We start from the raw sequence: 21,914 nt of genomic DNA, 5'->3' as shown, positions 1-21,914 counted from the left end.
ACTTGCTCAGAGCGGGGGCCCCAGGGCGGGCCCGTCCCACCGCCCAACGGCCAACTATGAGCGTCAGGGGGCCCTCGGCCTCAAGCGTTAGGGCCCCCCTTAGGGACTATGGACGTAAGCCCCCGGCCATGTGGCTCCGCAGGCCAGCCTCTTACCGCCAGCCCCGGCTAGTCTCCGCTCCCCCACAGTCTGCAGCGGGGAAAATGGCCGCACCCCTTCTCCTGTCGAGGCAGTCGTCCGTCCGCACCCGCGCCGGCAGTATTCAGGCCCCCAGGGGCTGCAGGGTACCGCAGTCAGCGTCAGCCAGCAGTTCCCGGGGAGTGGTATCTCTGCTCCGCATGGAGGCGGCGTCCCCAGCCGATGGCGCCTCTCCGGCGCACCGCGCAGCAGGCCGGGAGCCGGGGCCTCGAGTAGTGCAGGCAGCTGCTCCGGGGCTCCAGGCGTGAAGTTCCGGGCTGCCGCCGGGAGCCGCAATCGTCGGACAGACTGTCCGGGATGCCCAGGAGTCCGCAATAAACCCCTCCGAGGGGCACTGAGCCTGAGGGAGCTGGGGGCTCTGTGGGTGAGCCTCCCAGTGAGGATTTTGGACGGATTTCAGGGAAACACCAATGGTCCCGGCGGAGCTCGGGAATCAAGCGGCCATTTCCTACGGCGCTGGCCACGCCCCCCCTCACAGAGTTTAAAAAAATAAATTAAAAGCAGTCATATTTTTCAGCAATAACTTTAAAACCTCCGACTGATAAATGTTGAAAAATCTTGCACTTACCAAAAGTATCCAATGAATGCCAGTATTTGTCGGACAAAGAACAGTTTCCATAGTGTCATAAGGTACCTGTATAGTATAAAATGTGCTCACGAATAACTTTGACATCCAACATCCATACGTATAGACTTACAAAAAATCAAAGATGTGAATGCCAATTCAATCATAATTCAAATTCGACAATATTCACTTTCAAAACAAGTAAACAGATTCATAGCATACTGACATGTGAAATGTACACTACTCTTCAAAACGTTACTCTAAGTCTATTTTACACTCCAACATTATTTCAATGAATCAGTAACTTTGACAAATCCTTAGAACCAGAAACAGTGAAAGGTCACATAAGAGATTTAAATATTTACCCGAAAAGCCAATGAACGATAATTGCCCATGAATATAGACGACGACACTGTTGCAGAAAGTGCTAAACACTAAGGTTAAAATAAAAGGATTTCATTACATACATTGTTAATTACTACTTATTATTTTTGGCAAGGTCAGTCTGGGTTATTGATGAAAATATATGTACATTTGGTCTTGACATGCATATTTTGCTAAGGTACGCATCGATTACCTAAAAAAAAACCCAAGAAAGCATGTGAACTTTACTAGAGGAACCAACCTCATCAACTATCCATTGGTGCTTTTTGAGTGAACAAAAAGAGGAATCATGCAGTTTTATGCTCGACACTATTGCTTCCAAGCGTCCTTTCACTGGTTTCTTCCATACAGCCAAAACTTTTTCCATGGATTTAGATGCATAATCGTTCAAGTCTGTAGATACATAAGAGAAAAACATAATCTAAAACAAGTTAGAAACATACCTCCATAAAATTCTAAACTGACTGTCACCACAAAACATATTACTTTCACTGGGTGCCGGGATCAAGTGGGTCATGTGGAGGCCTTTCACCCATATGGGCCCTGCTGGGGGCCACAAAAAGCAGATTCAAACACACTTCACGTCCGACGTTTGCTCGCTGCCATTTCCTAAGGCATCGTAATCTGGACCCAAGCCTGCTCTCCACAGCTACCAGCTACCACTTAGAGAGCTTTCTAATGTTGTCTAAAACCAATGAAATCACCATAAGGGTTAACTGGATTAGCGGAAGGCAATAGACTTATAGTAGTGCACACCATATAGTAAGCCAGCCGCTCACAAACTAATAAGATATATAATTACAAAAATCGAGATACTAATAGAGATACTAAAACCTAGCTGCTTGTCAGAACACCCTTACATTTTCAGTGTCAATATTTCTTACACATTTTGAAAAATAAATTATATATTACTAAAATGATTAGTAACCTCACCTCCCAAAAGCACACAAGCTTGCTTTTCAGCAAAATCATCCTTCTCCTCTGAAAGTGTTTCAAGTGGGAGATATGCTGGAGATTCATGATTGGTCATGCTTCCTGCAAAATAATTTTTGAAAGGTTTACAAAAAAATCATTTTGAAAAAACCTGACTACTCAAACATCCTACCACAAACCTTTCTCTAACAAAAATAGGTATTCATAAATCCCTTTCATAAAATACTGTACTTTCCAAAACATATCTTGTGGATAAACTAAAAGTCACGTTCTCTTACTTAACCTAGTACCTTTTCATCTATTAAGGAGACATTTACACAGGCTGATGGAACATTATTCCAATACACATCCAAATTTTGTCCCATTACTTAAAAAAAAGTACCCTTCAATAGATTACCTTTCACGCTCGGCTTATAAGGCCTCAACATGTCGAGATTATAAGTTCTACGTAAAGGGAGGTTGCTAGCATTGAGCAATTTTACACGCTTTCCTTGCATTTCGGCAATACTGTACGGTCCCGTAAAGTTATGCTCCAAAATGCCTCCTTTTCTCGCTGTTCGCCTGCAATTTTTCAGAGCACTAACTCTCCTTCTCTGAAGGTGCGCGGCTTATATTTCTTTGAAACTCTCTTTTTAAATTTTTCTTTCTGCTTTTCCTGGGCAACCTCAATATTCTGTTTTGTCTGCTTCTGCAACTCTGCTTTTCTATTTTTCTTTTCTGTGATAATCCCTGCATATTCGCTTTCAGTTGGTAGTACAAACTCAAGCTATTAAAGGAAACATAAAACTCAATCACTTATTTTTATCACAAAAATATATATTCTATGAAAATTAAAATAACCATTTTTCTAAATAAATGTTATGCAAAAAACATTAAAATTAGCACAGCGAAAATAGATTTAATGTTTGTAAATATTTAAAAAGTATCCACCAAGTAAATGTATGTATAATTACATAACATACATTTGCAGATTAAAACATACATTGGAGAAATGACTGTGAAAACCAAAATCAACATTTTAACAATTCTTTAAATTCGAAACAAAATCTCAATTTCATATCAGATCATCGGCCACCTCACTTGGAAATTTAGCTTCTCGGCCGTACATAAGTTGGAAAGGGGAAACTTTGGTTGTGGTATGTGGCTTCGATCGTAAAGCAAACAATGCATGGTCCAAATATAAATCCCAGTCATTCTAATGCTCATTCACGTACTTAAGACAACGTGCTGTAAAATTTCAAAAGATTAACATGTGGCATGATTGTTACTGGCAGTATATTGACCAAGTTTCTTTCACTCACAATTCAAATAATTTACAGGACATTTATACAATTTAAACATAAATGTTTCAAGTTGCAATTAATATATTATTGAACAGCAAAGACATGATTACGATGCCGGACCCACTGCCCTCATTCAAATTAACCATTGAAATCCCTGTAGAGCTGCCTGAGCTGGCTCTGTCCTATTGTAGGAATTATGCACCCTGCAAAAGTCCAACTGGGTGTGGAACTGTCCCTCTTCCAGCTGCCTCAAACTACACGCATTGTAATGCGTCACTTGGACTGCAGCAACAGGTAACCGTCAGACCACATCAGACAACCTGTCAGATGCGATAAGACAACCATGAGAGCAAACCCTCAAGTACTTAAATACTTAAAAATAAGAAGAATTAGCATTTCCTTTTAATGCTTGCATTAGTACGCTCATCTAAACCATTTGTCTGTGGGAGATATGCTGCACTTACAGAACGTTCTATTTCTAAGAGCTTTGATAACTCTGAATTAACCTAAAAAAAAAAAATCTATATATTATATTCTGAAATTTTGGCGAAATATACCTTTCAAATGTGACTGATTAAAAAAAGATACTATATATGTATATATATATATATATATGTATTTGGCAAGCATCATTGCATTATCAAAATGTTAGGCCAAGATTGGTCACTCACTTCATTCACAAACTCCGGCCTTGATCAGATAGAACCCTTTTCGGACTTCCATGGCATAAGTACATTTGCAACATTCTTGAAGCAACCTCGGCTGCAGTCTTTGATTTTAGAGGAAATGCCTCAACCCATTTAGAAAAATAGTCTGTTGCAGTCAGAATATATTTGTATCCTGTAGGAGTGGTAGGTAAAGGTCCCATCAAATCCACTCCTAAAAGTTCCCAAACTTCTTCCACCTGTTAATATACACAAGAAAAATGTTTTTAAAAAAACAAAAAATAATTTTGCTAGAAGAATGGATCATTTTATGCAAGTGTCACACATGTTCAATTAATTAATTAGAATCATACCTAATGAGCTGATAGTTAATAAAGCAAAGCGTAACAAATTTAGAACATACTTTGATTGGTTTTAATTCTGAGCAAATCTGGGCGGCTGGTTGTTCCTTTTGGCAAACATCACACTCTTTAATCTAAAAATAAAGAAATAAAGATCTCTCAAGGAAACTTTAAATACATGTCTCCAAAAAAACAAATTCATAACAAAGTTTTCACTTTATATCTCAAGTGCAGACATAGTACATGTAAAAAGCATACCCTCTGAAGTAACATATCGTCAAAAACAGTCTTTATGTTTATCCACACAATGGCACAATGGATACATTAAAGAAACTCTCTCTACATTAAAGAATCTCTCTAAATCTAAATTCTTTATAAACGTATAAATTATTCAACATTAATAAGATCAAAGGATGGGAAAACAGACCCATGATCAAAAGAATATTATGACATTTAAAATGTGAGATATTTAAATGAAAAATATATGGGTTAAAAAAATGGCTTATAAGACTATCACAATGGAGAATTATATTTTAATAAAAAATGCTGAAGAGGCCAAGTGGTAAGTTGGTGAGAACAGGCCTCTTCAACAGGGAGGCCTGCGCATAGGATGACCACGTGGCGAAGCACTTCACAATCAGCCAGGGGGAGATTAAGTGATTTGCCCAGAAACGTACTTCAATGTCTGTGGTAAATGATGCACACAAAACAAAGACGAATGCTGTCAATTACAGAAATGACAGAGTGCCATGTCGCCTCAGAATCAGGCCCGGGGAGATTAAGTGATTGCTGTAAATGCCCAGAAACTGTGGCCACGAGGAAGCGCCATGCACAGGCCGCGTTGTTGAAGAGGCTGACTGGTGACTTAAGTACATTACAAACCGGAGCAGCGCTTGTTACCACCTCAGAGAGTGGTTAATGCGTGTTCGTGAGAGGAACTCTGAGGGCATGGGTTAAACATGTAGAGGAATTAATTGCTTGAACCAAACTATCGCACTGCAGTAAGAAAACTGGCCTCTTCAGCAGCGAGACCTGCGCATGGGACGGCCAAGTGGCGCAACACTTCACAATAAGCCACGGGTAGCAGTACAGTACTGTTAGTTACAGTACAGTGAATTAGAAAAACAATACAAATTTCTCACCTTGGAAGAACTGGAAAAAGAAGAGGTGCACTCGTTGTGTTGTAAATTGGCTGCGATTGGATTAGCATTAGCGGAATCCATCTCGTATTTAGAGGCTATCTTGTCCATTTTGTGGAATCCATCTGTATTTCTGGCAGCCATTTTGCCTGCCATGTGCTCACCAAGAGCTGTTTCCTTCTTCACTGTTGTTTACCCTTGTGCTCTGTTTAAAAGACTGGCTTTACTTAGACTCTGCTACTCTGCACATGCGCAGAAGAGTCTAACTGTCCATGCATCTGTTTTTAGTCTGTAGCTGTCAGGTTGTTTCTACCAGAGTCAGCAACTGCTAGCTCCTCCTTTACTGTTGACTGTGCATTTCTGTATGACCATCTATGTGCATAACTCTTCTCATGTATACTTGTACCGCCTTTTTTCAGCCCCTGTGTGGGTATAAAAGGACCATGCTCTTTCTGTTCAGTGTGCTGCTTCACTCAATACCGAAGGGTGCTGTTTGAATGTAGTTCCACCTCATGAGGTTTATTAAACTTTGTATTTTCTATTCCAGTTTCTGTGCCAACTTCTTCCTATTGGTCTGAGGACTCTGTGCAGAGAAGGGCGAACCCCTTGCACTGGTAGGCCTAGCTGAGGTCCACTTCAACAAATTGGCGCCCAACCAATGGGGCTCATCGGAGACTCGGATGCCCAAAGGATTGGTCGCGACGAAGGATTGGAATCTCGCTCTGGACGCGATCGCTGCCCGATGAGACCCGAGTCTTGGCAACCACGGCGTTTTTCCTTTCTTTCTGATCTGACCATCCAGGTGGTGCCGGTCCTCGACTGAGATCTCTTCTGTTGATCCGCCGTGCAGTGACCATTTGGTCGATTTTAGAACTTGGCAGTTGGAACCTGGACACCAAGTGATTGGTAAGTGTACTTCTGCGGCGCTTGCTGTTGGTTTTGATGCCTGGGATTGGTAAGGAAGTTTAGTAACTGTCACGGAGGTTAATGATGACGGACAGAGTTAGACACCACTAACCGTTTTCACAGCAGCCAGCAGGAACGATGATGTGCTGAGAGTCCTCCCAGCTCTCCGAAATGATAAGCCCCACAGTGCAATAAAACGCAGCTATGGAACCCAGCACCCCGGGGAAGAAGGGAAGGGGATAAAATAAAAAAGGTCACTGCCTGGGGAACGTCTGGCCTGAGGCTGCTCTGTGCTCAGATCCTGATAGCGGGAGCACCCTACAGAGGGGACGAGAAGAATGAACACAAGCATAAAACTACTATACTGCCTTTCATTCACCCGTTCATACTCTTCCCCCTCCCATGGTCGACACCACGGCACTTACAAAATCCAGACAGTAACAGCTTGAAAATATCTCTCCGGATTTAAACAAAGGAAGGAAAGCGGTCCACTCTCCACTGGGAACTCCTAATCCCTGGCAAATGTTTCTTAAAAAGTCGGTGTCCTCGAAGAATGCTGTTAGGTGCACAGCAGGGTCAAATGAGGACGAAGGGGGAACCGCCCCAGATCTGGGCACGAAAGTCTGTACCACCTGGGCAGGGGATGCAGGAGTACGAGGGAAAGGAGAGAAGGGATCAAGAAGCAGAGGAGGATAGTTGCTGCTGGAAACCTCCGCCAAGCGAGTCTCTTTCTGAGGATTTACGGGCTCTTCGCAACCTCAGAGCGGGAAATACAACTGTCACTGGAATATCACGAAGGAAACAGGTAACTAGGATTTCGAAATCGCACACACTCAGGGAGCAAGTACTTGCGTGTGCGCGGTCAAGGATTCTCTGCAGTCCTCGGTGATCGGTAAGTCTGGAACGAAGTCTCAGGAACGTCGCTTCGGTGTTCCGAGAGGAACCTCGAGGAAATTGCAGCGGCGGTGTTTCTGGATTCCTCCGCGGGAAGGAAAGCGTCCGCCCCGTCTCAGGAAAGCAAAACGATTGTCAAGCACCTTCTTCCTGTATAGGAGGTGCTTATGAGGGTGTTTGAATTTGTGACTGCCAATCAGCTGGGAGAAGTCCCGTCCCTTGGCATTCTGGGAGTTGTAGTGCCGCGGGCCCTTTTTCCATTCACTCCCGTGCATTCGTACCTGAAAGGGAGTGCGGGGGTGATTACTCACTGTGCTGATGATAGGGATATGTGGAATCGTGACAGAACCCCTCCTGAAGGAACGCCGACTCGGCGGTCGTCCAGGTTTTCCTGGATTGTTTTCGTGGAATTGTTCTATTAACTCGGGGCAATGGAGATTCTGCTCAGGTTCCCATGTTCTGTCCTCCACCCCAAATCCTTTCCAATCTACCAGATATTGTACCCGTCCCCGAATCAATTGGGAATCTAATAACCTGTTTACTTCGTATTCCTCCTGCCCATCTACAACAATTGGAGGGGGTTGATCTGGAACTCGGACGTTGGGTGCACAGGGTTGGAGAAGGGAGACATGGAAAACTGGGTGTATTCGCCAGGAAGGGGGCAATGCCAATCTTACTGCTACAGGGTTGATGACTTCTTCAATGCTGTATGGGCCTATGTATTTGGGTTTCAGTTTGTCGATGCCTTTCAAATGTATGTGTTTTGTAGCTAGCCAGACCTTATCCCCGATTTTATATTCAGGTTCTTTGGTTCTTTTCCTGTCTGCGAATCGTTTGTGAGCTGCTTGGGCTTTCCTCAGGTTGTTTTTTGCCTCTATGAGGATTGCCCGGAGATGAGCATGGTGTTCTTGGATGCTTGGAAGGGTTGATTCTATGGGCCACTCGAAGGGGAGCATGTTTGGATGGTGTCCCAATAAACAAAAGAACGGAGAGCATCCCAATGTAGAGTGTTCGGTATTATTATATGAGAATTCCGCTGTCCATAAGAGCTCTACCCAGTCCGTGGCATTCTGCATGGTAAAACAGCGAAGGTACTGCTCTAAAGTTTGGTTTAAGCTCTCAGTCTTGCCGTCTGTTTGGGGGTGGTAACTGGTCGAGAGTTTGGCTTCTACATTCATCGACGCGCAGATCGCTTTCCAGAAGCGGGAGGTGAACTGTGTCCCTCGGTCTGTAATGATCACACTGGGAATTCCATGGGCTCGTACTACATGTTGGAGCATCAATTTAGCCACTTCGTATGACGTAGGGAGTTTTTCCAGGGGAATAAAGTGTCCCATTTTGGTCAGGTGGTCCACAATCACCAGTATCGCCGTATATCCCTGACAAGGGGGCATTTCCACGATAAAATCCATAGATATGGTATGCCATGGGCGTGGAGGAATTGGGATGGGTCGTAACTGTCCTGTGGGTTTCGCATGCACGGCTTTACCCTGGGCACATACGGCACAGGTTTTTACGTAGTCTCGAGTATCCGCTTTTAACGTTGGCCACCAGAAGGAACGTTCTATCCCTTTTATTGTCTTCTGTATTCCCATATGACCTCCCAAGGCCGTATCATGAGCCCATGACATCACTTGCTCTTGTAATTCTGTCGTGGGGATATACAGAGCGTGTTGAACAAACAGCAGACCGTCATTTTCCGACCTCGTCTCTGGGGCATTCTTTAACCAGGCTTGAGTGTCTATCTTGGTCAGGGATGCCTGGATTTCGTTCAGGAATCGGTCTGCTGTGATTACTGCAATGGTGGATGTCTCTACTACTCCATCTCCCAAAATGAACGGTGTTTCCGTGAATGCTTCCTCTAAGTCTAACTCCTCGATAGGAAGACGGGAGAGGACATCCGCTTTCCCGTTTTGGGGTCCAGGCCGGTATTTTATAATGAAATCATAGTCTGAAAAGAAAAGAGTCCATCTTAATTGGCGAAGGGTTAGTGCTTTCGCTGTCTTTAAAAAGAGCAGGTTTCGATGGTCTGTATAGATTTCAAACGTATGATGAGCCCCCAACAGATAGTGTCGCCACTCTTCACAGGCCCTTTTTATGGCCAATAGTTCCTTATCCGATATGGAATAGTTGATTTCACTAGGATTCAGTTTCTTCGAATAGTAGGCCACCGGGTGTAGTTGCCCTGTCTTGGGATGTCTTTGGGACAAAACACCTCCAATGGCGTATTGTGATGCATCTGTTTCCACTATAAAGGGAATTTGAGGGTCTGGATGGCGCAAGATGGGAGCTTGGGTGAATTTCTCTTTCAGACTTCGGAATGAGTGTTCTGCCGCCTCACCCCAGACAAAAGAAGCGTTCTTTTTCAGGAGATGTGAGATGGGTTGGATGATCTTTGAAAAGTCCTTTATAAAACGCCGGTAATAATTCGCAAAGCCTAGGAAGCTTTGTACTGCCTTGAGGTGCTGTGGTGTTTTCCACTGTATGATAGCGTTGACCTTGCTCGTATCCATTTTGAACCCCTGGGCATTTATTACATAGCCCAAGAAGGCGACCTCTTGTACGTGGAAGAGACATTTTTCCAATTTTGCATACAAGGAATGCTGACGGAGCCGATCCAGAACTGCCGTAACGTGGGTAACATGTTCTTGGAGTGTGGTGGAATACACGAGAATATCGTCTATATAGACCATACAAAAACTGTCCAGATATCCCCTCAATACTTTGTCCATGAAGTATTGGAACGCTGCTGGGGCGTTACAGAGCCCAAAGGGCATCACCCTGTATTCAAACAGGCCGAACTTTGTTCGGAAAGCGGTCTTCCACTCGTCTCCGCTCTTTACCCTCACCAGGTGGTATGCTCCACGAAGGTCGAGTTTGGTAAAATAACGGGCCCCTTTTATTTGGTCTAGGAGTACCGGTATCAAGGGTAATGGATAACGGTTCTTCACCGTAACGCGGTTTAGCGCGCGATAATCTATACACGTGCGGAGTTCGTCGCAATCCTTCTTAGGTATAAAGAAGAGGGGAGACGATGAAGGTGAGGATGAATGTGTAATGAATCCTGAGGCTAGATTCTCTTCCAGGTACTTCTGTAAATAGTGGGTTTCAGCCTCCGTCAATGCATACACCCTACTGCATGGAATATCCACTCCCGGAATCAGCTCAATGCGGCAGTCGTAGACTCGATGTGGAGGGAGTCGTGTCACAGATTGTTTATCGAAGAGGGATTTGTAGTCCGCGTATTCTTCTGGTAGCAGGGTTGCGTTAACACAGGTTGCTGGGGTGCTTGCGCTAGCCACTAGCCTTGCCTTGGTGTTCTCGACGGAGCCGGCGGGGAATTTGTCATGCGTGCAATGTTCCTTGCAATATTGGGAGTTCATGGTAACTGTGCGGGCTGCCCACCGGACTTCAGGATCATGCAGAGTTAGCCAGGGGATGCCCAAAATGAGACAGAATTGCGGTGCATCAATGAGGTCGAACTGTATGCATTCTAGATGGTTCTCCCCGAATTGCAGTAGTAAGGGTGGCGTATGTGAGGTAACTGGTCCTGATGTTAACACGGAGCCATCGACAGCCTTTACACATTCAGGTTTTTCTTTTCTTACGCTGGTTATTCCTATTTTTTGAGCGTAGGCGATATCCATATAGTTCCCTGTTGCCCCGGAATCCAATAAAGCGTCGGTGTTAAGGGGTGAACCACTGTTTACCCATATGGATACGGATACATTCATGTGAGCCACAGCGGGTTGTAGGGTATTGGCTATGACGGAGGAGATCTGGGTTCTTCTTCCGCCCGGTCCAGCGATCTCAATCTGGTTCGAGCTCTTCAGTTTTCCGCCGTCTCTTTTGTTCCCATCACGGCAGGGCTTCTTGGAGACAGGCTCTTTTCGGGAAGCTGTGCTCGAGCTCTACATTCTCGAATGAAATGGCCTCCTTTTCCACAGTATAAACATAATTTCATCCTTCTCCGTTTCTCTCGCTCTTCTACGGAGAGAGGTCCTCGTATCCCTCCGATCTGCATCGGTTCCACTCCTTCCGAGGTCTTGGGTCTCGTGTCGGTAGCCTCTTTTGGTTTGGGGTACCAGAGGCGTGATTCCCCCCGTGTCTTATCTCCTTTGCGTTCTTGTAACCGGTGGTCTAATTGCACGGCTAATTCTATCATCTCTTCGCACGTCGGAGGTAATTGAACTACTTGGGACAGTACATCTTTCAATTCCCCTCTCAGGCCCTGGTAGAACAAGGAGGTTCGTTTTTCAGGTGGCCAGTCGGTTTCTACCACCAGACGGTTGAATGAGGTGATGTAGGTAAGCAAATTGTGTGTTCCTTGCTTTAATGTGATTAGCTCACGGTCCAAGGTTAACATGTGTGTCTTGCGATCAAAGAGTTTACGTCATTCAAGGCAGAAACCAGGGAACCGGTGCAACACTGGATCGTTTCTCTCCATCAAAGGGATGGTCCAGCTAGCGGCGTTTCCTCCCATATATGACATCATGAATGCCGTTTTCGCAGTGTCGTCCTGGAAGACAGCGGGTTTACACAAGAAGTGCAGCCTGCACTGATTTAAAAAAGTCTCAAACTTCTTTGGTTCGCCATAGAACCTTTCAGGGGGTGCCAACGGGATACTAGGATTCTGAATCACATGAACGGTAGGTCCTGAATCACTCGACTGTAAAGGTCTCGAAGACATGGTGAAAAAACCCCCACCTTCCTGTTCCTCTCTGGCTGGAGGATGTGTGGTGGCCCCTGGGGGGGGAGCGTTGCTTCTCTAATGTAAGGACCTCTCCTCGTTAGACCTGCCACCTCTCTACGCAAGGTCCCCATTTCTTTTCTGAGGTCTTGATTTTCTAAACGCGTAGTTTGCACCTCTACCTGTAGCGCATTTAGGCTCTCAAGTAAAGAGGACAACACTACGTTTGTGTCCATCGTTCAGGCTGGTCGTCTATTCGTGGGCTTGACAATCTGTCACGGAGGTTAGTGATGACGGACAGAGTTAGACACCACTAACCGTTTTCACAGCAGCCAGCAGGAACGATGATGTGCTGAGAGTCCTCCCAGCTCTCCGAAATGATAAGCCCCACAGTGCAATAAAACGCAGCTATGGAACCCAGCACCCCGGGGAAGAAGGGAAGGGGATAAAATAAAAAAGGTCACTGCCTGGGGAACGTCTGGCCCGAGGCTGCTCTGTGCTCGGATCCTGATAGCGGGAGCACCCTACAGAGGGGACGAGAAGAATGAACACAAGCATAAAACTACTATACTGCCTTTCATTCACCCGTTCATACTCTTCCCCCTCCCATGGTCTGAGGAAATATGAATTTTTATGGTCAATTGTGTCCCCTATCTTAGACCCCAACGGCTCCATGTACATGCTACAAGTACATGTATGTTCCCTCCACTTCAAGCTACGAAGACGCAAATACAATTGTGTCCAACGTTAATATGTACTCTTTCATATCTGCCATGAATAGGCCAGATATTCCGTTCCTAAGTATGATTGGCCACCGACTTTATATGGTACACTTTTTACGTTTTACAGCTCTGGCAAGATAGGCCCTGAATTCTGCCATCGAGCCTTTTCCTGCTTCTGCCTCTGAAAATGCTCCAGCCTGGACCTGCATCCATGTCCATGAACTTTGTCTTACTCCCTGCGCGGCTAGCGGTGCCTGACACGGCCTGTTGCCTGCCAAAAACTGTATTCAGCCTTCAAGTTATCTGCTCCGCTCCTCATCCAATGCATTCCTGTCTAGTAGTTTAGGTAAACATCCTTCTAGCTACCGAGCAAAGGGCCCGGCCTCGCTGTCTTTATGCAAGTAATTCATAGGCCCTGTTACCATGGAAGATTCCTGCCCCCTCGCATCTCATGTAGACACATAGACGCTTGTACACGCACTAACAGTCAATATAGAATAGGATCTGTCCGAGAAGACCTTTCCTTCCAGATAATATAGTTCCTTAAACACAAGATATTAGATATGATTTAGGACTAGGTTGTCCTGACACCCCAGACTTCTGTCTCCATATGTAGAGCTAAATGTCAATTCCCCTTCACCCTCTAGTTGCACGTCAATCACACGTCATGCGGCTGCGCGCGCATCTCTGCCAAATATTTCTGCTGACACTGCAGGATTCTCTTATGGATCCACCCACTTGTGACATCATTTTAAATGACGTTTCTAGTATACGCCTGTATTACGCCTATTTTCATTACGTATGTGTATTCTTATCTGTATTATCAGCTGTTACGCCTCCTGCATCTGTCTTAATGCAATGCTTTTCATATAAATATTGTTACTTGTCAATAATGTATTGCTGATCCCTTCCTGAACCTTCGTGGTGATGGAATATGACTGCCTGGTTCGAACCATAATTCCTTTGTAAGGAATAAAGTCCTTTTCAGAACCTCTAATACCACGGATTCTGCCTCTTATTTTGACTGAGTTATTCTTACTAGACTTTACCGCATAAAAAATAGTACAGGTAATTTAAATATTTACCACAGGTCGACACCACGGCACTTACAAAATCCAGACAGTAACAGCTTGAAAATATCTCTCCGGATTTCAACAAAGGAAGGAAAGCGGTCCACTCTCCACTGGGAACTCCTAATCCCTGGCAAATGTTTCTTAAAAAGTCGGTGTCCTCGAAGAATGCTGTTAGGTGCACAGCAGGGTCAAATGAGGACGAAGGGGGAACCGCCCCAGATCTGGGCACGAAAGTCTGTACCACCTGGGCAGGGGATGCAGGAGTACGAGGGAAAGGAGAGAAGGGATCAAGAAGCAGAGGAGGATAGTTGCTGCTGGAAACCTCCGCCAAGCGAGTCTCTTTCTGAGGATTTACGGGCTCTTCGCAACCTCAGAGCGGGAAATACAACTGTCACTGGAATATCACGAAGGAAACAGGTAACTAGGATTTCGAAATCGCACACACTCAGGGAGCAAGTACTTGCGTGTGCGCGGTCAAGGATTCTCTGCAGTCCTCGGTGATCGGTAAGTCTGGAACGAAGTCTCAGGAACGTCGCTTCGGTGTTCCGAGAGGAACCTCGAGGAAATTGCAGCGGCGGTGTTTCTGGATTCCTCCGCGGGAAGGAAAGCGTCCGCCCCGTCTCAGGAAAGCAAAACGATTGTCAAGCACCTTCTTCCTGTATAGGAGGTGCTTATGAGGGTGTTTGAATCTGTGACTGCCAATCAGCTGGGAGAAGTCCCGTCCCTTGGCATTCTGGGAGTTGTAGTGCCGCGGGCCCTTTTTCCATTCACTCCCGTGCATTCGTACCTGAAAGGGAGTGCGGGGGTGATTACTCACTGTGCTGATGATAGGGATATGTGGAATCGTGACAGTAACACTTACTGTGGCTTTTGGATTGCGCATTTTGTGTTGGCCAACTTGGTTTGTTATGATATATATATATATATATATATAAGTTGCAACCTATATAGGCAGGTAATGAGGAGAATTTTCTCTATCTGAATTGATTTGAACGGCACATCGTACTAAAGGTACCTTAAGTGCTACTTTGATAATAATACTGCATATTCTGCACTATTTTTGGCATGCCTGTGTTTAGCACACTTCGTAGGATGTGTTGCTTTTGTAGTGGTACCAATTTGAGACTCGATGAAGCACAACCGCCCCCCCCCCGGAGGGGACGCCTAATAGGGATATGTATATTAAGCATGGTCGTTCTTCTATAATGTACAGCACATTATGGAATAAATACACTCGTAAGGATCCTGAGTTGCGTTGGCCTATGTATGGGTCATTTGATTTACGAAAGATTGAGTATGTGGAACAATGTCTGTGTAAGCGAAAGACTAGGCAAGATATGTTTGATTGTGTACGAATGTGGGAGAAAGAAGTGCGTGAACGAATGAAGCGTGACCAAGCCTTGATTGAAAAAGAACAGCGAAAGAACATTTATGTGAAAGCATTAGAGCTGAAGAACAAAGAAATAAAAGAGTTAAAAGAGAGAGAAGATAGGGAGCTCAATTTACAGGTAACTGGCCAATACGCTGTTCGGCGGCCCCTTTATCCTATACTTAATAAACCACAAGATGACTCCTTATTATTAGATCGCCCTCCACCTCCATATACTGTTCCGACTGCCCCTCATGAGTCAGATGAGGACTCTAGTTCGGAGGAAGATAAGGCACAAGAAACTTGTTCTATTTTGACTGCTGCGCGTTCGTCCCAGCTCCGATCTGCTGCTCGTAAAGCAGTTCATAGCACTGCCCCCGCCTCTGAACTTCTAGATAGTATGAGAGGGTGGTATGAAAGGGAGCAGCTGTATTTTACTGAGGTGTTTGCCGCAGAGGTCCTTGAGCTGTTTAGGAAATATTCTGAGGAGTTAGAGCCTGACGATATAGCAGATAATTATAAGCAAATGCGTGATGGTCTTTTTGTTTTCTCCCAGGTGGCTGATACAATCAGGCGTTTGGTTAAACTGCGTGTTGATGCAGTCCGTTTGCGAGAGGAGAAAAAGGCTGCAGACGTAGCTGCACAGACATCTCAGACCGGCATGGCACAAGCTTCTACCTCCGGAACAGATAAGACTATGATAATTCATGCGAAACCTATGCGGGAGGCCGCGCCTTTGTATGATCCTCCTAAAGGACAGGGTACAAGTGATGATAAGGCCTCTATTGATGCAAAGGGTTATTTTATGTATAGTTGGGTTTACACTCCTTGGAATAGGACGGATGTCATGGCACTTAAAACTGCATTGCCTGATCCGCAAAAATCCAGCCGCTTTTTATGAGGAAGTTGAGGGTGCTATTAGCTTTTGTACTATGACTTTGCCTGATATTGATTTATTTTTCGGATTGATATTACCGCCTGATATGTGGAGAACTGTTCGTAAAATTGATGATCATGCAGCTTTTGGGGCGTTATGGAGAGACTTAGAACAAATGGATGTAGAAAGGGAACCCACACAGAAGCCATGTCAGTTAATTTTAGATCTTCCCGCAGCTATATTAGTTAAGTTCCCCCTAAAAAGATAGATTGGACTGTTTTAGCATCTTGTAAGCAAAAGGCAGATGAATCGGTCTTGGATTTCTTTACATGCTTTGAAGAAGCATTCCACGATTTTAGTGGCCAGTCATTGACAGATGACACAGGCAGACATCTGTTTGTCTATAAATATGTCGCAAACCTGTTGCCAGGAATAGCTAGTCGCCTAAAGGCCAGTGAGAGTTCATGGACCAACTCTTCCCCGGTTTCTCTCTTGACTATGGCTCAGTATTATGAACGCCAGGAATCAGAAGCAAAGGGTAATGAGGATAAGAAGACTAAAGAATTAAAAACGAAGGTTATGTTGGCTCAGGCTTATGGTCCGCCTTTTAGAGGTAGTGACAGAGGTGGACGTGGATCTTATGGTTCGTCTTTCCCTTCTTATACTCGTTCGAATTTGTCTGCTGACCAGTGCGCGTACTGTAAGAAATTTGGGCACTGGGTTTCCGATTGTCCAGCACGGCGTGCTCAGAAGTGTACACGTGGTAGGGGACAAATGAGAAATCGTCCAGGATATTCAGGGCCTTCAGGAAGCACAGGTGAACGTGCTAGGTTTGATGCTAATATACGTGGGCAGGATGGGTTCAACACTTTTGATAGAAGGAACCAATATCAAATGTCTGACTATGTGCCATCTGATTCTCAAGATTCTACTTATGCATAGGATTGCCTAGGATGGGGTAAGGAATCAGTTGAAATTCCAGTAGATCAGAGGGGTCCCTATGTTACAGCAAATGTTTTGGGCTCCACTGATCAGTTTCTGGTTGATACAGGAGCTACTCGTAGCGCCTTGTCTAAACAATTGGTTCCAAGGGCTCCCCTGTCTGGCTTAACCATTACATCGATAGGCTTCGATGGAACCCCTTCCCTTAGCCCATTGTCGCAACCACTTGCATTCCATGTGGATAAATTTACTGCTCCATGTCCATTTTTGCTTTCCCCGATATGCTTAAGTATTTCAGGGCTACGATACGATGTTCTCCAGAAGGTGTACGTGTTATCTTGAATGACAACCATCCTGTGATGGAGAGAGCTTGTCTTGTTAAAGAGGATATTGCATTAGCTTCACTCCCTAGTACTTTGTGGGCTACTTCAGACACTGATGTAGGGCAAATGGTTATTCCACCAGTACACATTAGTGTCAAGGAGGGCGCTATGCTGCCACGTTTGCCTCAATATAAAATTTCACATGAAGGTGAAGAAGCACTCATACGTATTGTCCATGATCTCATTTAAGTGGGGTTTGTTGAGGAAGTTCCTTACAATGTTTGTAACAGTCCGATTCTTCCTATTCTGAAAAAAGATACTGACACTAGGGTTTACAGATTCATTATTGATTTGCGAGAAGTTAACAAGATTGTAGTACCACAATACCCCGTGGTTTCTGACATAACGACACTTCTTACTTTGGTTCCTCCGACAGCAACTACATTCTCTGTGATAGACTTGAAGAATGCTTTCTTTTCGATCCCTATTTATCCTGATAGCCGATATTTGTTCGGTTTCACTTTGAATAATCGATCGTATAGATTCTGTAGAGTTCCTCAAGGCTATACTGAGAGTCCTAGTATTTACAGTCAAGCATTAAAAAGACAACTTGATTCTTTTGTTTTGCCTGAAGGAGTGGCTCTCATACAATATGTTGATGACATCTTGTTGGCAGCCGACACCCCTGAGCAGTGTGAAAAATGTACTTTGTCCTTGCTGTCTTTTCTTGCTTCCCATCATCACAAAGTATCACGAAAGAAATTGCAATATTGTAGACCGAAGGTAACCTACTTAGGTCACCTTCTGTCTAAGGAGGGCCGTGCACTCACACCAGATCGCATTCAAGCTATTTTAGACACACCAGTGCCCCGTACTCAGAAAGATGTCCGTGCATTCATTGGTCTTACTTCTTTTTGTAGGCAATGGATATTAGGATTTTCGCATATTGTTAAACCCTTGCTAGTACTTTTGACTAAAGATACTCCAATGCTCCTCCCATGGACAGATGAATGTGAGACTGCTTTCCGACAGTAACAACAAGCCCTTTGTTCAGCACCAGTGTAAGGTACCCCAGATTATACGAAGCCTTTTATATTATATGTACACGAGAAAGATGTATGCGCATTGTCAGTTTTAGTGCAGACACACGGTGACAAACAGCGTCCCTGTGCATATTTTTCAGCAGTACTTGATCCTGTTGCTCATGCGTTACCTGGATGCTTCTGTTCAGTTGCAGCAACAGCTGTGTCAATACGTCAGAGTGAAGGGATAGTTTTGTCACATAAGCTGTTGGTGCTAGTACCCCATGCGGTTGATGCCCTTTTAAATCAGACGAAGACGCAGCATTTAACTAGTGCTCGTCTGACAGGATATGAATTGACATTGTTGGCCCCTCACATTACACTAAAGAGATGTGCGACACTAAACCCAGGCACTTTGTTGCCATAACCCGGCGACTCAGTCTCAGTCACAGGAGTCTCATGATTGTATATTCCTTACTGAGGAACAGACAAAGGATCGTGTCGATTTGTAAGACACGCCCCTTTCAAGTGTTGATGGGGAACTATGGGTTGATGGGTCCAGTTTGAAGTTACCAGATGGTACAACGTCAGCTGCATATGCAATTACGACACTTCAGACGGTAGTTGAGACAGCTCGTATTCCACAGAAGTCAGCTCAGGCAGCTGAGCTAATAGCGTTGACACGAGCGTGTGAACGTAGTACTGACTTATCTGTGAACATTTATACAGACAGCCGCTATGCTTTCGGAGTGGCTCATGATTTTGGGCTACTCTGGAAGGAGAGGGGCTTTCTTACATTCCACGGGGTGCAAATAATGCACGGAGAATTAGTACATAATCTCTTGACTGGTTTAACATACCCGAAGAGGATAGCAATTGTTAAATGTAGCGCACATAAGAAAATAATTGATAAGATAGGACAAGGCAATGCTTTTGCAGACCAAACAGCCCGTGAAACTGCCAGGCAGCGAAGCACCACGTCTATGTACGTGGTGAAGTCACAGGCTGAACGCTGGCATGATACCAGACAGGAAGTGCTAGATATGCAGAGATCTGCTTCTGCAGAAGAAATTGAGCAATGGTCTAAGGAGGGAAAATTGGATGATGAGGGCTGTTGGAGGAATAAAGAGATGAGCAAGTGGAGATTGCCGACAGCTTATTTACAACCTATGATTCATATGGCACATGGGCCGGCACATGTTGGAGCCTCCTCGATAACGAAATTGCTCACGCAAGTTTGGGAGCATCCAGAAATTGCCGGCACAGCTAAAAAGATGGTGCAGTCTTGTCTGATTTGTCTTCAGCATAATCCTGGTAAAGGGACACGAACTCCTACAGGAGGGTTTGCTACGCCAACCGCACCTTTTGAAGTTTTGCAAATGGATTACGTCCAGCTTGAGCGCAGTAATAACTTAAAGTATGTTTTGGTAGTGGTATGTCCCTTTAGTAAATGGATAGAGGCATACCCTACGAAGGACAATACAGCTCTCACTACAGCAAAGGTGCTTTTGAAGGAATTTTTCCCTAGATTTGGTGTTTGTAAACTTTTATGGAGTGATAACGGACCCCATTTTATTGGGCAAGTTGTCGAATATGTCCTGAAGGGGTTAGGGATAAAGCAGAAGTTTCATGCTGCTTTTCATCCACAATCAGCAGGGTTAGTGGAGAGGTATAACGCCACACTTAAATTAAAACTGGCGAAAATACTAGCCTCCACATCCTTGAATTGGCCAGACGCATTACCTTTGGCACTGTTGTCTATTAGATCAGTGCCACATTCGCGGTCTGGTCTTACACCTTATGAGGTGGTATTTGGGAGGCCTATGAACATTTGGGGAATTCCTAAACCACGTCCCATACATGATGTGCCATGTGTATTGATGAGTGACTACCTATCACAATTGACTGACAGTTTGGTCTCTACTCATCAACAGGTTCGAGAAGCTCTTCCTGATAGGTCTGCAGGTGAAGGCCATGGACTTCGGCCTGGAGACCAGGTGATGATCCGATCGTTCCAGAGGTCGAGCAGCTTGGAACCGAGGTGGCGCGGCCCGGAGCAGGTGCTCCATTCAACGAGAACTGCGGTTCGAGTGACGAACGGGAGGAACTGGGTGCACTCCACCCACTGCAAGAAAGTGCCGTCTACCTTGGTGGATCCTGTTGCTTTGATCGACCATTGGGACATCCTGGATACAGAGACAATATTTCAACGCCATATATCTTCACAAATATGAGAACTTTTACCAGTAATAAACAATTTGTGATTTCTGTTACCAGAGCTAAAGCATATTTATGTGTAAGCAGTATTGGAAGAATTCCAGTGGGGAAAAGTGAATGTACTGTAATTCTCTCTATTGAAGGTATAAACAATAGCACTTTCATAGCCTCACACAATACTTATTTTATCTGTGGTAGCCACGGATATTATCAACTACCTGCTGGGTGGTCAGGCGTGTGCTATGTGTCCTTTCTATTGCCCCCTGTGTTTCTGGCACCTGCATCCTACCACCGGGACCTTAAATTATTTGACGATATCTCTAGGAATAGATACAAAAGGACAATAAGTACTGACGAAGTAGACCAAACTGATACCACTCTGCAACAATATGTCGATTTTAATTTAGGTTTGTTCTCCTTTGTGGGTGCTGCATTAAACAGTAGGAAAGTAAGACGATTAACTAGAGTTGTGGAAGCTGTTACCAATCAGACAGCTATGGCACTCGGGAACATTACGGAAGAGCTGCAAATTGCAAGGATTGTAGCTCTCCAGAACCGAATGGTTCTAGATGTGGTTCTGGCTGATCGAGGTGGTGCATGTCGCATCATCGGTAGCAGCTGTTGTGTATTCATACCGGATCACTCGCCTTCAGTATATGACGCAATATCAAAGCTGCATAAGATTGCTGCAGAAATTCATCCAGAGACTGGTACTTGGACTCTGGCTGGATGGTTTTGGACTCTCGTTTCTGCTTGGGGCTGGAAGTTACTAACTATCCTGTGTATAATTATTTCGATACTTTTTACATGCTGTGTATGTATCCAATGTGGTCCAATGCTTTGCTCTATTTGCATTTCTGTCTGTATACCTGTCAAAAGGAATATTGCAGAGACAAAGGCCCAACAAATGTTGAATAAAGAAGTGTCCGAAATAATGCTAATAGATGTACGGGATGCATATTTAGATTACCCCAGAGGAACAGATGTCTTCAGCTAATGCTAAAAGGGTCGTCTGTTGTAAATTGGCTGCGATTGGATTAGCATTAGCGGAATTCATCTCGTATTTAGAGGCCATCTTGTCCATTTTGTGGAATCCTTTTGTATTTGTGGCAGCCATTTTGCCTGCCATGTGCTCACCAAGAGCTGTTTCCTTTTTCACTGTTGTTTACCCTTGTGCTCTGTTTAAAGGACTGGCTATACTTAGACTCTGCTACTCTGCACATGCGCAGAAGAGTCTAACTGTCCATGCATCTGTTTTTAGTCTGTAGCTGTCAGGTTGTTTCTACCAGAGTCAGCAACTGCTAGCTCCTCCTTTACTGTTGACTATGCATTTCTGTATGACCATCTATGTGCATAACTCTTCTCATGTAT

At 44.6% G+C, this 21,914-nt stretch overlaps 1 protein-coding gene across 1 annotated transcript in view; it reads right to left on the bottom strand.

Moving 5' to 3' along the window:
• LOC146772140 (uncharacterized) overlaps nucleotides 1-21,914 on the bottom strand; it is a 306,827-nt gene that overhangs the window by 172,030 nt on the left and 112,883 nt on the right. Inside the window, exons 2-5 of the mRNA XM_085638602.1 lie at nucleotides 4,432-4,503; nucleotides 4,035-4,267; nucleotides 2,081-2,182; nucleotides 1,389-1,540 (exon numbers count right to left, since the gene is read on the bottom strand). Coding sequence (XP_085494728.1) covers nucleotides 1,389-1,540; nucleotides 2,081-2,177 — 249 coding nt within the window. The 5' untranslated portion in view covers nucleotides 2,178-2,182; nucleotides 4,035-4,267; nucleotides 4,432-4,503. The remainder of the gene's footprint in view (nucleotides 1-1,388; nucleotides 1,541-2,080; nucleotides 2,183-4,034; nucleotides 4,268-4,431; nucleotides 4,504-21,914) is intronic.

The sequence above is a fragment of the Triturus cristatus genome, chromosome 12, assembly GCF_964204655.1.
Source record: "Triturus cristatus chromosome 12, aTriCri1.1, whole genome shotgun sequence".
Taxonomy (NCBI): Eukaryota; Metazoa; Chordata; class Amphibia; order Caudata; family Salamandridae; genus Triturus; species Triturus cristatus.
This window is presented reverse-complemented; position numbering and strand designations above follow the sequence as displayed.